At 44.2% G+C, this 18,407-nt stretch overlaps 1 protein-coding gene across 1 annotated transcript; it reads right to left on the bottom strand.

The window, feature by feature from the left end:
- Positions 1 to 2,996: 2,996 nt before the first annotated feature.
- On the bottom strand, positions 2,997 to 17,482 carry LOC110722621. The gene is made up of 3 exons (XM_021901891.1): positions 17,111 to 17,482; positions 3,743 to 3,988; positions 2,997 to 3,370 (listed from the first exon to the last, which is right to left on the bottom strand). Exons 1-3 carry the CDS (start codon positions 17,415 to 17,417, stop codon positions 3,123 to 3,125), a joined length of 801 nt encoding a protein of 266 aa, XP_021757583.1. The 5' UTR covers positions 17,418 to 17,482; the 3' UTR covers positions 2,997 to 3,122.
- Positions 17,483 to 18,407: the final 925 nt, after the last annotated feature.

Here is an 18,407-nt window from a genome sequence, read left to right as displayed (position 1 = left end):
TACCCCCATTGCGAGGTTCATATGTATCAAACCAATCTCGACGTGGACACATATGGAACGAACACCCCGAATCTAGAACCCAGTTATCAGATAAATCATCAGACCTAGCAGAACTGACTAATGCTAAATCTTCCTCTGAATTATAGCTCTCATTCGGTTTCTCTTCAACTACAGCAGCCTGGGACTTGTTTTTCCTCACCGGACAATTATTCCTAAAGTGACCCGGTTCTTTACAGTAATAACATGTTTTAGTAGTAGTTTTACTAGATCCATCCTTGCCGTTTCCAGCACCCGACCCAGCATTGTTCCCCTTGTTAAACCCCTTATTCTTTTTAGACTTTCCGGACTTAACAAATAACCCACTACCATTATCCCCATTATCACTCGTAGCTTTCATTCTGAGTTCCCTAGTATGAAGTGCTGCCTTCACTTCTTCTAAGGTTATAGAATCCTTACCAACAACAAAAGACTCTACAAAATTCTCAAAGCTAGACGGTAGAGATACAAGTAAAATCAACGCAGCATCCTCATCATCAATTTTAACATCTAAATTACGTAAATCAAGCAAAATAGAGTTAAGTTTTTCTAGATGTTCCCGTAAGGAAGTACCTGACTGCATCCGGAGGCTAAACAACCGCTGTTTCAGTAATAATTTGTTGGTCAACGACTTAGTCATATACAATGACTCCAGCTTCAGCCACAATCCAGCCGCCGTTTCCTGATCAGCAACCTCCGTGATGATTTGATCATCAAGACTAAGTAATATGGTAGAGTGTGCCTTCTCTTCCATAACTTCTAACTGCGAGTCAGTCGGTCCGTCTCCTGACTCCGAAGTAGTACTCTTTGGAGCCAACGGACGCCATATCTGCTGTTGTTTTAACAGAGCCTTCATCTTAATTTGCCATAGCCCGAAACTATTTTTCCCGGTAAACTTCTCAATTCTTATTGTTGAATCTCCTGCCATTGTTATCTTCAAGAAACTCTCCAAGGATTGAACCTGAGCTCTTGATACCAATTGTTGTGCGACAGCGGAAGCAAAGGTCGAAAACAAACAAGAAAACAATAAAGAAATTCAATGCAAACAATAAGAACAACACCAAGAATTTACGTGGTTCACTATCGATGTGATAGCTACGTCCACGGGCACCGAGATCGAATGATTTCACTATAAACTGCAAAGATTACAAAGATGATTCTTGTATTTCTCAAGAACGGCTCTCACTCTCTCTCTCTTAACCCTAATACTGATATTAGGGAGGTTTTATATTAATCCCTAATTAAAAGATACTTGGGCAAAAAGATAATAAAATAAGATAACCTAAAACCGCAAAATCCGCGTTCCGTATTTTTCCTTCTCCGCCCGGTCAGACCGGGCAAGGTCTGCCCGATCGGGCGCGAGAAGAAAACTCCATACGAATGCTTCAACGTATCCAACCCCCACCGCCCGGTCAGACCGGGCAAGGTCTGCCCGATCGGGCGAAGGCTCGCCCGGTCGGGCGAAGGCTCGCCCGGTCGGGCGCGAGAGCAGCTTCTTCAACGAATTTGCCAGGCACCTCTTCTTCTTCCGCCCGGTCAGACCGGGCAATGTCCGCCCGATCGGGCGGACAAAGCTACGAAGTACGAGTCACCTAATATACTTATCAACAATAACATTAATGCTAAAAAAATTCCAAAAAAACTATGAGTATATAAAGTTACAGAATCACCATGTATCACCATGTATATAAAGTGTCATACTTATGTATGCACGCATGTGCGCCTAAATGTATAAGCTTTATGGTGGATGATGTTTCAACAATTAAAGATGGAAAATTAATGGCACATTATATATAAGAACACGTGATAAGGTGTCTACACATTTAATTTGCATAAGCGATATCTTAAACACCTCGAAATTGTTGGAAATTACTCATTATAAGTAAGATAATCTTGCTTCGATGGGAAAATAAGGCTCCACGACTGGCACCGAAGATCTCTTGATCTCAGAGTTGTTCTTCGAATCACTAGTTTTCTTACGGCTTACTGGTGCTTCTTCACAAATAACTTGATGGGTGGAAGATGAGAAGCAACTAAACAAGCAAGAAAATGAAGGCATTTTCAAATATGTATATATGTACTTGTATGTTGCAAGTTGTGTTAAGATAAGCTAGCTTTACAAATTAGCAAGAAAAAAAAATGACAAGTATATTGTTGCAAATGATACCTATGCTTTGATTTTCAAGTTTATAAATAGATATTGAGTAAAGGTAAATTTAGGCATACTTGGTGAGTTGGTGACAAGTGAAAAAGTTTATGTCATATTGCATGCATGTTTGTTAGTTGAAGTATTGAATTACGTGGAAATTTTTAGGAGTATTACAAAAATAGTAATATGAAAAGTGTGAAATTAAATCACCAATCATGCGATTCCACTCGATTAAATGTGATAAAACACTAAAATGATAAGATTAAATAAAATTTTGTGATAGAATTTCAAATTTTGGACGTCTTATAGTATATTTATACCAAGGAGAGTAGTAATAACTCCATAATAATAAGGTTAAATAAATGATCCATATTGGACCCTAGACCCTAACTTGTTAAACCTATAGGGTCTGGGTAAGGGCCTAGGGTATGGGTATGAAATACAAATTATAGGTCCGAGTATTGCTAGATCCTACCAAGACCCTACCCATTGTCATCCGTAAACGATGGAAGTCCAAAGTCATACTACCACTGTTAATTTTTATGTGCAACTTTGGGGTATTATTTGTGAGATATAAAATAAGTTGTATATAAAAATTAACAGAGGTAGTATAAATAGTGATTACAAGACTAAAGGTTTCTTGATATTTTTCATCTTGAATTGGGCTTATTCATGTGTGTGTTAAAAGTTGAAGATAAGCTTAATTGATGATAGAAATCCTTGTGTTTGGGGGTATGTAGGAGCCTTACCAGTCAATATTGTCAAAGAGAACTATGAGTACAATGATACACTTTAAATCAATACGTCATACTCTAATTCAATTCATCGACATCAATAGCATAGTCAAAGTGCAACAGATCACAATTCTAATTTAGCAAACAATACTTGATTTATGAGATGCAAGTATGTGACACAAGAGCAAAATCAACTAAAGGAATCACTCTATTATGGCTTCAATTTCATCACCATCCTTAAGTCGTTCTTCCTCTACTGTCTTTGAACCCATGAGTCTGCGCTCCTTAAACATGAAAGCAGCTTCATTTTGCACTGATATAAGCTTACGATATTTATTGAACAGCTTAGACAATATACAAGTTTGTCTCATTTTGAAGGCATAGTCCCTGTAATTCGGATTCACCACTCTAAGAGAAATACATGATGGTTCAACTATGCTTAAGGAGGAACCTGAAGGATGTAGAAAAAAAAAAATAGTTACAACAATTGTCACCACAACATCTAAAGAGCTCGAAGCCCTTGTTGATAGATTTATGGCAAGTGCAAAATGAAATCCCGGAAATAAATTATGCTTTAAACCATGATTGCCGAAATAAGTCTGATGCAAGTATATAGCTACGACTGGCTGTTTATCAGCAGACAAATTTTGAACTCCGAAACTTGAATAGATTCAATAGCAGGGCATGGATATTAGATGCTCACACAGAACAGACTATGTGTCTGAAAGAAACAGGCACGATGACGAAGTTAAAAGATGCAAAACTACACTACAAGCTTAGTACTAAAGCAACATTATTAACTAAAACAAAAAATGAAACTTACTGCTCTCGTCAAAATCAAAGGCATCAATAATTTCACCATCCTCCAATTCATGATTATCAGCTGTATCTTCCTCAGTCAACCGACACCAATCATAAACAAAACTCAAGGAACCAACATCATCAGAGAAGCCACGCATAAGCTGAGGCAGTAATGGTGCAGCACGTCTTACTCTTATAAATGTGTCTCTCTCCTTGGGCACACGGATGCACAGAGTTACATAGTGTTCAGCACAGCGTCCATGACCACCTTAAATCCCAACAATTTGGAGGAGCCAAATAAATAAAAGAAAATCAAGGTAACAGCACTCAAAGTGAGAGAGTATACCATACTACATACTACTATAGTATGTACAGGAAAAAATGTAGATTTTTTTTTTAAAGAGAGTAAACGTAAAGTTGAAGAGCTGGAACCAGTGATAATACTTAATAGTACTCCTACACATACAAAAAAAATGAAAGTGTAACTAGGAAAAACGTAAAGTAATAAATAATTGATGGCTAGACCAAAAAGATTAGACAGTACCACATATTAAAGGAACTTATGAGACAACAATGCCACCATTTTGAGTGCTTAATACACGATACTGATATTGATTAGGGGATTTTGCTCCCACCAATCGGAATGCGCCACGTGGGCCAATCAGGTCCTGCCAAGTGTCCCCCAGTTGGAACTGTCAGGGCTTGCCACGTGGCACACGCTTATTCGTCCACCTTGGACCTATTATGTCATGACACGTGGCATACTCCATGCCTAATGGAGAAACCGGCCACCCAGGCCCAACTTCCGAGGGAAGCCCAATCAGCCCTAGGTTAACCTAAACCTAGGATTGGCACGTTTCCCAAGGTTATAAATACCTCCCTTAAATCCTCATTAAGGGAGATTACAGGTTGATTACGCTAAAAACTCACATTAAACACTCTCACCTAGAGAGACCCAATCACTTTAATTTCCGCATTAATTACTCCTTAATCAAGTACTAACTTGACCGTTGGAGGCGGAGCTCCCACCACCAGGAGTCTCCGTTGTTTTGCAGGTACAGGCGTCCGGTTCCAGTCTCGGAATTGTAACTCTCCCGCAGGACATCTGAAAACCCCGAAACATTTGGCGCCGTCTGTGGGGAGAGTACTTCTGAGATGGCATCCAAGTCTGTACCGACTCCTGAAGAGAGGCGTCCCCTAGACGACCCTCAAGTTCAGTCGGACCACGATACTGAGAATGAATTTGAAGTTGAAGCTCACACAGCTTCAGACGGGACCCTAAGGGCCCGACGTACCCGTCATACCGAAAGGAGGGAACGGGAACATCTTCATACAGGAAGGGAGCCAGCAGGCGCACCGCCTGTTCGGCAACAACCGACTGATGGGTCTGCTCCCATCACAAGGAGTGAACTCATGACCTTCATGAGGGACTTCAAGAGAGAAATTCAAGAGTTGATCAACAAGAAGCCGCCTGCTCTGGACAAGGAGCAGTCGGCTAAAAAACCCTCCACTTCACTGAAGAGGAAACCAGTTCAAGGGCGAGAGGCGACTCCTCATCCTAAATCTAGGAAGCGGGAGCCACCTGCCCTTGATTTCACAAAATACCGTTTTCCTACTCCAGGAAATAGGAAACCTGTTCGTCATATTCAGGCGGACGGGTCGAGGAAATCATACACAGACGCTCGGCTTCTGCTAGAGCAGAAGAAGAGTGACCGATTGTCAGAGTCGGCCTCTACTTCAAACTTCCAAGACAGTCTGCGAAATACCTCAATGAGGCATACTCAGTCGTATCGTGAGAGTCAGTCAGGCGGCACCTCCTGTCAGTCCGGCTTTCATAGCGACCAGGCGGTACCAAACTTACCGTTTGTACCGCAACAACAGTATTTTTTACAGCCACCTCCGTTTGGTGGTCATGCAGCAAAAAATGTCCAACCTATGGACTGGCAGCTTCGGTTGCTTAGACTTGGTGAACAACCGTCGGCCTTCTCCAAGGAAATTACTGAAGCCGCTCAGCCGGCCAAAGTGAAAAATGTATTAGTAGGCGCCTATGACGGCACTACTAACCCAGAAGACCATCTGATGGCATTCACCAACCTGATGTACCTTCAAGGGTTGGATGATCCCACTTGGTGCAAGTGTTTCCCAGCGACTCTCAAAGGAATCGCACAACAATGGTTCGGCAACCTGCCGACTGGTTGTGTAAATAACTTCAGGACGCTTGCTTACTTATTCACCTCCAACTTCGCCATGAACATCCCTGCGAAGAAGACGATCCTTGATTTAGGAACAATTCAGCAGGGCGAGAAGGAGGGGCTTCGTTCTTACATCAGGCGGTTTAACCTGATGAGAATACAGATTCAAGGGTTACCGGATGAAGTAGCCTATACTGACTTTTTCAGAGGTCTCAAGGACGGGTCGACCTTCAAATTTGATTTGGTCCGAAAGAGGGTGGCAACTCTTCAAGAGGCCTTGATTGAAGCGGAAGCCTATATACAGGCGACTGATCTTTGTAGTACGGTAAAACAGTCGGACGGGAAAAGGTTCGACAAAAGAGAAGGACGACGGAAACATTCGTCGAACAAAGAAGAGAAGAGAAAAGAGGTCTGGGCGGCTAATTCCTCTAAACAGCCGGCCCAGAAAAAGAAAAAAGAATTCAAACCATACTCCCCAAAGTATGCGTTTAACAAGGATAGCCAATTTATCCTAAAGGAAATCAAGGGACGGATCTCAATTGAGAAGTCGGTCCCCATGAAGGGTTCTGCAAACAACCGGAACCAAGAAAAATTCTGTGCTTATCATGAAGATGTTGGTCATCACACCAATGATTGCATCAGTCTCATGCGGTATCTGGACCGCCTGGCTGAGCAAGGTGATCTTGACATTTATGTCAAGAAATCTACGGGGAACACTTCCTCAAAAAAGCAGTCGGCCAAAAAGAATCAACAGGCCGACAGCTCCGATACAGATGATGCAGTCGTCTACACCATTGCAGGCGGCTTCTCAGGAGGCGGCCCCACTATTAGGGGCAACAAAGACAACATTAGACGGTTAGATGTAAATTCCGTTCACCAAGAACGGCCCTCCAAATATTCATTTCCTGAGATTGTCATCACTGAAGAAGATCTAGGAGGGGTAAGAGGGCCGCATGACGACCCTATCGTTATTGAATGTAAAGTGGCCAACCAGAGAGTTGGTCGTATCCTCATAGATACCGGAAGCTCCTCAGATCTCATCAGTAGCAAATGTCTGTCGAAACTAAAATATCAGACTAATTGCATACATCCGGCATCCCACCCTTTAGTAGGGTTTGGAGGAGGAGTTGTCCACCCACTGGGACGAGTGGATTTACCCATCCGCCTGGGCGAAAAAGGGGAAGGACGACACATGGTAGTCCGGTTCCTGGTAGTAGAAGAACTCTCGGCCTACAACATGATTCTGGGACGACCAACCCTGAATAATTCCAAGGCTGTTATAATCCCATCTCTTATGTTGCTCAAGTTTGAGAGGGATAATGGAACAGTCGGGTCCCTAAGGGGAGATCAGAAGATGGCCCGAGAGTGCTATCTCTCGGATGCCAAGCCCACTGTTATGGCCACTGGGTCAAGTGGTGGAAAAACAGACCTTGACAATGTCAAGGAGAGTGCGCCTGTTCAAGAAGCAGGCGGCAAGAAGAGAAAGGCATCCCAGACGGGGGCCGCAAGAAAAGACAGAAAATAGCAATCATTGGCAGAGGAGCGGTCGGATGAATTCCGCCCTCAGCCGGCTGGTGAGCATACGGACCTGATCTTAGACGACTCGCGTCCTGACCGAACAGTCAAAGTTGGGACGACTGCTCTGAGAGACCTTGGTGACGACTTTCACAAACTATTGAAAGAATACAAGGACATCTTTGCATTCGAAGTCCATGAAATGCCAGGCATCAGTCCTGATCTGGCGGTACATAAACTGGCCGTGGATCCGAAAAAGAAGCCGGTAAGGCAGAAGAAGCGGAACCATGGCGAAGAAAGAAGTCAGGCGGCAGCCGCCGAAGTTAAAAAATTACTTGATGCAGGGTTCATCCGGCAATGTTACTTCCCAGACTAGGTTGCAAATGTGGTGCTTGTTAAAAAGCCGAATGGCACCTGGCGAATGTGTGTAGACTACACAGACTTAAACAAGGCGTGCCCCAAAGACAGTTACCCTCTGCCTAAAATTGATAACCTGGTCGACTCAACAGCCGACCATGCTTTGATGAGCTTTATGGACGCCTACTCTGGTTTCCATCAAATTCCTCTATGGAAGAAAGATCAGGAGAAGACGGCCTTCGTCACTGATCAGGGGTTATAATGTTACACGGTCATGCCGTTTGGTCTTAAGAATGCCTCGGCCACTTTCCAGCGAATGATAAACACTGTGTTCTTTGATCAGATTGGGAGAAATGTCGAGGCATATATTGATGATATGATTGTCAAGTCTAAACTTCAGAAAGATCATCTGTCGGACCTCCGAGAAACTTTCGCCACACTCAGGCGGCACCATGTCATGCTCAATCCCAAGAAATGTGTCTTTGGAGTTGAGTCTGGGAAATTTCTCGGATTCCTTATCAATCAAAGAGGAATAGAGGCGAACCCTGAGAAGGTGCAGGCGGTCATTGACATGCAGTCGCCTCGTACCATCCGAGAGGTTCAGAAGTTAACAGGTTGTCTGGCGGCCTTGGGAAGATTTCTAAGCCGATCAGGCGACAAATGCCTATACTTTTTCCAGGCAATTAAGAAAAAGGCAAGGTTTGAATGGGGGCCGGATGCTGAGGCGGCCTTCCAGAAATTGAAAGTTCACTTGCATTCCTTGCCGAGGCTGGTCAGCCCTTTGCCCAAAGAAGTACTCTACATGTACCTGGCCGTCTCTGATCATGCGTTAAGCGCTGTTCTCCTTGCTGAAAGGGACGGCTGTCAGCTCCCGGTCTACTTTGTCAGTCATGTACTGAAAAATGCCGAGTTGAGGTATCCCTTAGTGGAGAAATTTGGTCTTGCACTCTTCATGGCTATTAAAAAATTGAAGCCCTACTTTTTGGCACATGCAGTCGTCGTGTATACAGACCAACCTATCAAGCGGCCACTGACCATCATGGAGTCGTCAGGCCGAATGATCAAATGGGCCATAGAAATACAGAGCCTCGAAGTTACTTTCGAGCCTAGAAAAGCAGTGAAGGGGCAAGCCTTTGCTGACTTTATTGTTGAGATGACTCGTCCTCCTGACTCTCAAGTTCCAGACCAAGTCTGGAAGGTATATGTGGATGGAAGCTCTACTTCAAATGGTTGTGGAGCAGGCGTCATATGTCAGTCGCCAGAGGGCGACAGGTACGAGTATGCTCTACGCTTCAGTTTTCAGGCCTCAAACAATGAGGCAGAATATGAAGCTTTACTAGCCGGAATCCGCATGTGCAAGGCGGCAGGGGCAAGAAAAATAGACGCCTGTTCCGATTCACAATTGATAGTGAGTCAGTACAATGGCGAATACGAAGCAACCCATCCGGCCATGATCAAGTATTTACAGGCGGTCCGACAAGCAGTCGGCTCCCTTGAGGATTTCCATCTGACCCAAGTGCCGAGATCAGAAAACAACCAGGCGGATGCACTTTCGAAATTAGCATCATCCGCCTCCTATGAGACTCCTCGAACTGTTTTTTGGGAAGTAATGGTTAGGAGAAGCATTGAGGAAGAACCTATTGCAATCCTAGACAGAAGCTCAACCTGGATGGATCCAAACAGGGCATATCTGACAAACGGTACCCTGCCGGATGATCATCAACAGGCGGCAGCACTGAAAAAACGAGCAACCAGTTTTGAAATAATAAAGGGAGAACTTCACAAAAAGGGGTACCTTCAACCCTTCTTAAAGTGTGTTACTCCAGAAAAGGGACGAGAGATTCTAGACGATCTTCACTCTGGTTACTGTGCTTCTCATATAGGCGGTAGGACGCTTGCTCAACGGGCAAGGCGGCAGGGCTACTTTTGGCCTACTTTAGAAGCAGATGCAATGGAGATGGTGAAAAAATGTGACAAGTGCCAAAGGTTTGGCAAGCTAATTCACCGTCCGGCTACTGACCTCACTACTATTCATAGCCCACTACCGTTTGCTAAGTGGGGCATGGATATTCTGGGTCCATATACGCCTGCTACAGGCGGAAGGAGGTACATACTTGTTGCCGTCGACTACTTCACTAAATGGGTAGAGGCGGAGGCTGTAAAGGGGATCAAGACGAAGGATGTAATTTCATTCATTTGGAAAAATGTCATCACTCGGTTCGGGGTTCCAATGTCTATGGTTTTTGATAATGGTCCCCAATTTGAGACGTCTGTTCTCAAAAGCTGGTTGGGTGACCAAGGAATTGCACACTACTTTGCATCTGTCGGCCGTCCACAAGCAAACGGCCAGGTAGAAGCCTTTAATAAAATCATCTCAGACGGTCTCAAGAAAAAGATTGAACGAGCAGGCGGCCTATGGGCGGATGAACTACCACATGTTCTCTGGGCCATTAGGACGACTGAAAAAGGGGCGACTGGAGAAACTCCATTCCTCCTAACTTATGGTGCGGAAGCTGTTCTTCCAATAGAACACTACGAGCCGACTCTTCGAGTAATGCTATATGACGAAGAGGCAAACTGGGAAGCCATGCGCCTGGCATTAGACTCACTTCCTGAAAGGAGGGGCAATGTTGTCTTGCGCCATGAAATTTACCGCCTGAGAATGACTAGATCATACAACAAAAAAGTACACAGACGTCCACTCAAAGTGGGGGACTTTGTACTTAGAAAAATGGAAGCAGTTGGTAGGGCTAATGAGTCTGGCAAACTAACTCCCAACTGGGAAGGACCCTACCGAATCTGTGAAGAGGTCAGGGACGGTACCTACCGTCTGGGAACACCAGACGGACAACCGTTGCCTCGAACTTAGAATGTAGATAATCTTAAGAAATATTTCTTTTGAATGATGTAAATAGTCAAGGGCTACTTAATAAAAGTTTGCATACTTGATATTCAATTTTGTACTAAGAGGGACACGCCTACTAACAAACAGTCGGCTACTCTCCAAGTTTAATTTTTATTCTTATTTAAGAGGGGCATGCCGCCTGTACCTTTACAGTCGGCTACTCTCCTTTGAGTATTTTACTCTATCTTCAGAGGGGCATGCTGTCTGTACCTTTACAGTCGGCTACTCTCCATTGAGTATTTTACTCATCTTCAGAGGGGCATGCCGCCTGTACCTTTACAGTCGGCTACTCTCCATTGAGTATTTTACTCTATCACCATAGGGGCACGCTGTCTGGACATATAGTCGGCTACTCTCCATAGAAGAGGGCCGACTGGTACCAAACACACAGCCACCCCCCTTATACTTAACTAAAAATGATCAGGGCCTGGCCGACCCTGTGCCTAAACAGGCGGCTACCCTCCTTTTACTTAGCACCTACGTTCACCAAGAACTAACCAAGGCCACAGGCCGAATGATCAGACCAGGCGCCAAGCCAACTGATCCAATCTTCCAAACTAATACGACCTGTCCCAACATCATAGCAGGCGTCCGGCGACATCCCTCCGGATGAAATTCGTCGCAGAGAGCAGCTCCCTTTTGGGTGGAACATTGCTCTATAAACTAATTACACGGCACCTATACGACTGTCCCCAAGGGCAACCACGTAGCCATTTTTAAGACAAGGATAACTCTATCACTAACCAAACCAGTGGTAGCAGTTGACATCTGAGTCAGATGACCGCCTGTATTACTTGGGATAAATGCAGGGAGTACCTCTTGAGTTAATAACCAACAAACAATGGCGAATCAAAAGGTTCAGCCGGCCTCCGCCGCCTGGTGCCTTTACTACTCAAGCAGGAGTGACGGCGACTGAGTAACTCCAAAGTTAACTCATAGTCACTCTCTCAAACTTAGTATGGAGCCTAAAAGGTATGAGTCGTCCGCCTGTTTTTAGCAAACAGGGGCTCTCAACCACTACTCCTGCTAGGTTAACAACTTAAGAGTTAAAAGCCAACAAACATTGGCGAATAAAGGGGAACAACCGGTACCCACCGCTTGATACCTCTATTACTCAGTTACTTGGCGACTAGGTAACAATCATGTTTACTTGGTCAAACCACTTTCCTACTTGGTTAATTTTACAAATGACAGGACCGCCTGCCTAAAGGGGATCCAGTCTTTAAAATGGTTCGAATACCGATTGGATAAATGGCCGACTGATCGTCTAGCCTGGAAACAGACAACCAGTCGTCCAGGGGCATAGGCGGCGTGACTAACTATCCGTACCTGTCTGCAACTATCGGCCATGTAAAACAGTCGGTATAGTGAACAATTGGATATCAGAATATTCAATACTTAAACAAATTTGAAGCAAAACAAAAAAATTCATTAAAAAGAATCCGGTCATTAAAGACCGACAAAATATTCAGAGCCCCGGCCCCCTGGCCGGGTAAATACAAAACAAACGGCACGCAGGCCGTAGAAAGAAGACATAAAGCTTAAGAAGGGGGAATATCTTCAATATTAGTAGCTGCCGCCTGGTCAGCACTCTTCTTGCTGGACTCGGCTTCAGCTGCATCCTTCTTTGATGCATTACCCCCAAGCGGCACAAGCGCCACTACCGGCTCCTCCTCCTCCAACGCTTCCTCCAACGCCTCTTCCTCAGCAGCCGCCAGGATCTCTTGATTATATGTATCAGAACACTGGTACGTTTTTTTCCCATGAGGCAAAGTCGGCATTGGGGAAGAGGCGACCCCAAGTCATGCGCTGGATTTGAGCAGAGTCTTCCATCATCTCCCGGACCAGCTCTTTCTTTTCTTGCTCGGCCTTTTCCGAGAGCTCCTGAGTAAGACTCTTCTCCTGGGTCACCAGGCGCTCCTTTACGTTGGCCAAGGATTTCTCCAAGGCTTCGTATGAGTACATCTTTTGGCGAAGAGGTCTCAGCTCGGCCTTGAGATTGTTGATGGTCGCCTCCAGCTCGCTATTCCTCTTCTGGGCCGCCTCTAACTGAGCCCGGATAGCGGCGGTAGCCTGCGCCTGATAATAAAGAATATCAATGGTCAGAACTTCATTTTGGGCAATTTGAAACATTGCCTTATCACAGTCAGAGGCGGCCATAGCTTTTGCAGCCTTTACCTCTTTGTTCTTCCGGTCAAGCGGCTTGCGAAGGCCGTTCACTCGGAGCAGGGCCTAAGTAAAAAGGAACAGGCGTCAGTTTCCAAACAAAAAGAAAACAGGCGACCTGGAATTCAAATACTCAAAAATATGCTAAGTATACCTCAGCAAGGACCCCTGCAATCCCGTCTAGGTCAAGGGTGCCGACACCCCTGACCGCCTCCCTTTCAGCTGGAGGAACGGCCTTGATCATAGACTTGGACACCTCGACCAAGTCAGGCTCCTGAGGGCCGGCTGCATCAAGCATAAACAAACGGATTAGACCTAGTAAAAAAGGGAGCAAGTCTAAAATTTACAAGGACAACTTCATACTTCTAGGCGGCCCAACTGGAGTTTTAGAAGAAGTGGTCGGCTGTTTCTCAGCCGCCGCATGTTTCCTGGCAGAACCAGGAGAGCTCGCAACAGTCGTCCTCCGGGCCTTGGGGTCCGGCTGTTGGGAAGAAGAAGCTCTTGGAGCGCCCGTCTAAAAAAGAAGAAAAGAGTCAGTATATGCATAAACACAACTCCAAAAAAAGGGTGAAAGGTTCGAAGCCCACCAAGGGTGCCCCCTTGTTGGGGGAGTCGGTTGAAGACTATTGCATGATGGAGGCCCGCAACATGGCCGCCGCAGTCTTGGAGGCGGTAATTTTGCTCATAGCGTCCGCTGCAAAAACAAATAGCAAAGTTAATAAGTCATAACAAGAAATGCATGGAACAACAGAGTATTCGACAGGCCGGCTACCTCTTGAGCACCGAGTGCTGAGGCCACAGACGGCCAAAAAGTACTCGTCGTAGAGCCATTTGAAGCTCGGGACGCAGTGCAGGGGTACTTGCTCTCGTACCCCTGAAGTAGAGTTCACCTTCGCCTCTACTTTGAAGAGTCCTTTATCTAGGATCTCTTTCTTAGCCTTGGGGGGAACAGGCGGCATGCTGCGGCCGCCTGCAAGAAAGGGCGGATTCCTGTTCCACCTGTTGTTCAGCTCTGTGTCTGAACTCTCAATGATGAGGAAGGTGCTCCGCCAGACCTTCCATTTGTTTGCTTTACCTCTCGTCATGAGGTAGCCCCTGTGGCTCGTCAATTGATACCAGCCGGTACCGCCTGCCTTAGGGGTCCGGATGAGGTAGTTCATGTGGGCGAAAGCCTCGAAACTCGGCTCCACCCCGTGCAGTTCGCACCCGGCCACATAGCCGAGTACGTTGACCCAGGAGTTCGGGGCTAACTGCCATAACCCCAACTCATACCCATCCAAGATCCGCTGAACAGCCGGATGTAGTGGGAAGCGCAGCCCAGCCTTGATGGCCGCCTCGTAGCAACCAAAGCAGGCGCTATCATAACTGGTACCAGCCGGCCAGACGACTGTGTCTTCTGGATCCGGCACGAACACTAAAAAGCCGGGGCCCATTGTGTGGTTTGCGATAAAGCTCTCCACTTTCTCTTGCATGGCTGTGATCCGACCCCGAGGTACCGTGCAGTAGTAGGGGGTATTTTGCTCTCGGTGAGAGGCGGATGGCTCCGCCCAATCGTCCCCCTTCTCAACTGCGTGAGAAAGCCTCGCCTCTTGCAGGCGACTGTTTTTCTCTTCTGTGTTCAGAGAAGCATGGCCAGAAGAGCTAGACTCGGAATCGTCCTCTGACGAGTCCGAAGAGGACGACTCCTCCCCTCTCCCGGAGGGGCCCGCCTCCTCTCCTTTAAAAGGAGCAGGAGAGAATGTAGAATTGTCAACTGTAAAATGGGAAGGGGTCACCTTGACTCCTCCCTCAGAACTGCCGGCTTTCAAGCCGCTTTGTTTCACTTCCACATCTGGCGCCTGGTCAGATGTTTCACTAATCGGCACCCTGTGGGAGGAGCCGTCTGAGTTTGAGATCCTGGCAGTCTTTTTTGTTCTGGCCATCATGCTCTGCATAGACACAGATACAGTCGGACTTTGTATAAAGGGCAAAGATGGGTCCGGAAAAGGGCAGGCGGCACTCCTAGTCCTAGATTCAGCCGTCCCCGGTGACCGGCTGATCACTAACCTAGGTCGTGTCGTGTGCTTCCGTGGTGCCATTTCAAAAAGGAATAAAATAAAGAGAAAATTAAGAGTAAGAGAACCGACGGTTACCTGAACGAGTGACGTTGATGGAGTTCTGAAAATCATGTGCAGTCGGCTTGTCAGAGCAGGCGGTAGGCAGAAAGGGTCCAAAATGTCAGAGCAAGTTCAGGGGTCCGAATGTTCTCTCACAAAGTTCTCAAGTGTAAAAATGACTGAAGTCAACACTCCCTTATATAGGCGAAGTGAGAAGGCGAAGGGTCACTTCCAGAATTCATAATTTGGGCGGGAGAATCTCTCGGCCTTTCGCCGAGTGACACCTGTAGCAGGTCGTCGCCTGTTACAGTGCGATATCTGTCACAGGTAACACGTGACCAGTCACGTGCCACCTGTGAGGGGCAAATGATTAGGGGATTTTGCTCCCACCAATCGGAATCCGCCACGTGGGCCAATCAGGTCCTGCCAAGTGTCCCCCAGTTGGAACTGTCAGGGCTTGCCACGTGGCACACGCTTATTCGTCCACCTTGGACCTATTATGTCATGACACGTGGCATACTCCATGCCTAATGGAGAAACCGGCCACCCAGGCCCAACTTCCGAGGGAAGCCCAATCAGCCCTAGGTTAACCTAAACCTAGGATTGGCACGTTTCCCAAGGTTATAAATACCTCCCTTAAATCCTCATTAAGGGAGATTACAGGTTGATTACGCTAAAAACTCACATTAAACACTCTCACCTAGAGAGACCCAATCACTTTAATTTCCGCATTAATTACTCCTTAATCAAGTACTAACTTGACCGTTGGAGGCGGAGCTCCCACCACCAGGAGTCTCCGTTGTTTTGCAGGTACAGGCGTCCGGTTCCAGTCTCGGAATTGTAACTCTCCCGCAGGACATCAGAAAACCCCGAAACAGGTATCATCGCAATACAATAAGCCACTTTCTACTTGTAAAGTCGTAACTTTTTTGAAGGCAGTTAATTTACTAAACATGATATTAATTGCAAAACTCTCCCATTAGATTAAACTCAAACTCACTGTATTAGTTTCTTATGTGTTAAATGCTTACACATATCTATATATAACAGCAGTGAAAGTTCAGAGATGGTATAACAATCAGGCATGCCAACATCCAACAATGATAATATGGTGCGTGTCAACCTGAAAACCCATCCAGCAATGATGACTTCTGCTTCTAGCATCAATGCCATTACAATCCATAGCATATCTGGTGGTGGCTTGGTGAGTGATCGAATGTCATCAACTTATGATCCTATCTAAAGTACTCGTATCATCAAACAATAATATTTCTCCCCTCTTCAAGTTTAAACTGTCCCCATAATCCTCTCCAAGTATCAAACACTGCCTTTCCTAGTAGCTGACAACCGTTCGATACATTTCTTATGAACCAACTACTAAAATTGCAAATATGCAAGAGGTATGCACCAAAGGTTAAACTTCGACCCAAACTTATGTCAATACTCAATATACCGCGTACTTAGTAGTTTTACAAGTCAAAATGCCATGCTTTTGCAAGTTCCTATTAGATAGAAAAGTAGATTTTCTAAGATGGGACAATAGAGGAGAGGCTAAAAAAGTTGAAAATAAAGAAAATTGACAGCACAATACAGTATGTCCTGATTAGCTATTACTAATACCTTGAATTTCTTCCAAAATTTCCATTTCCTCCCATTACCACCCTTACAAGTGTTAATGGATGATAATAATAAATTGTGAAGATTAAGAACGCTAAGTGACAAATTAGCATTACTAAAGACAGTGAAATGAGACTTTTCCTGCAAAATCACTCAAAAGATTCATTCACATCACCATTTATCTCCTACCAAAGGAGCATTAAAAGGTTAAGAATTTTAGGGTTAATGTTAGAATTTTTCAAATTTTAAACATAAAATTGTTCAAAAAAAAAAAAAAAAACAATACTACCCAATTCAATTCATAGAGAGTATAATTAAACACATAGAGAGTATAATTCAATTCATTTTCATTTATTTTGTTGTCATTCATTGTGCTGTGTTCTGTTTTCATCTCTTCAGTTCATGTTAAAAATCAGAACTAACATAATAAAATCAAGCAAATCACAAATTTATGAAAACCCCAGAAAACATTAGAAACATAATTAGCTACACTTTGCATAAATAACCAAGAACATACAAAAGGAAAGAAAGAAGACACTTACATAGAAAATGATGAGCATAAATGAGATCAGAAGAACTCATTGAAAGTTGAAGAGGAGTATCAGTTCCTCGCAATTTAGCACCATTGAATTCAAAACGAGTAGTTCCGAAATTTGCACCAATTTTATCACAATAACGAATCATCAACCATGTAAGTGCAATATCATTCTCAATTTTGAAGTGAATTTCCCCAAATTTTCCATCTTTCTCCTTGTTTTCATCATCATCAATCCACTTCACTCTCAGGTTTATACTCTTGCTTTCTTCTGCCCTGAAAGATGCGTCTGATTCTGCTGATGTTTCCCCCATTTTTAATCTTTCTTCCAAACCTTTTAACTTCTAAAACTTGTAATGTTATTTGTATGTCATTGTAATATGTTCAGGCCTATGTATACAACAATGAGTATTTGGCCCAACTTGTGTCACTTTGTTGGGCAAACCCATGGCTAATTTGACTAGATCCAGGTCCACCCATATGGGTTTAGTGAGCCCAAATCTTTGGGGAAAAAAATAATTAAAAATTGGTAGGAAAAATTAGTGTTTGTTAGATAGCATAATGAAACATATTACCTTGGGAATTCCTAATTTATTACTTCCTCCGTCCCTATAATTTCGACCCTTTTAGGTTGATTTTGCGGTTATTAACAAACTTAAATAAAAAGAATTAAAAACATATTGGAAAAATAAATTTATATGGGATTTATAAAAAGTAGAGAGATAAAGTATTAAAAATACATGATAAAACAAAATTTAATATGGGGACGCTAATTTTGCACAAATATTGTTGTAAATTGGTGGGTATTTTAATGCAAATGGGTCGATCATTTTGGGACTAAAATTAGGTTAAAAGGGTCGAAGTTTTGGGGATAAAGGGAGTATTAACCAGTCATTGTATAATTGTCATACTTGTTTTTATTTTTTATCTTTATTGTAATTGTAATAAATTGTGGTAGTTGTTTTTTTTTTGTTGTTTAGAGAGCTACAAGGGCGAGTGATGAGAATCGAAGGGAGCTCTAACCACTTGAGTTATCCATCACTCTAAGGGTCTGTTCTCTTACGTTGAAATTCAATTCAATTCAGTTCAGTTCAGCTCAGTTCAGTTCGGTTCAGCTCAGCTCAGTTCAGTTCAGTTCAGCTCCTAATTTCCTTCTCTTATAAAATATTCAGTTCAGTTCAGCTCAGTTCAGTTCAGCTCAATTCAGTTCAGCTCAATTCAGTTCAGTTCAGTCAATAAGAACATGCCCTAAGTTGTTATAGATACATAAGTGTGTAAAATGTTAAGCATTTAGAGATTTCTAT

The sequence above is a fragment of the Chenopodium quinoa genome, unplaced genomic scaffold (genome assembly GCF_001683475.1).
Source record: "Chenopodium quinoa cultivar QQ74 unplaced genomic scaffold, ASM168347v1, whole genome shotgun sequence".
Lineage (NCBI taxonomy): Eukaryota > Viridiplantae > Streptophyta > Magnoliopsida > Caryophyllales > Amaranthaceae > Chenopodium > Chenopodium quinoa.
This window is presented reverse-complemented; position numbering and strand designations above follow the sequence as displayed.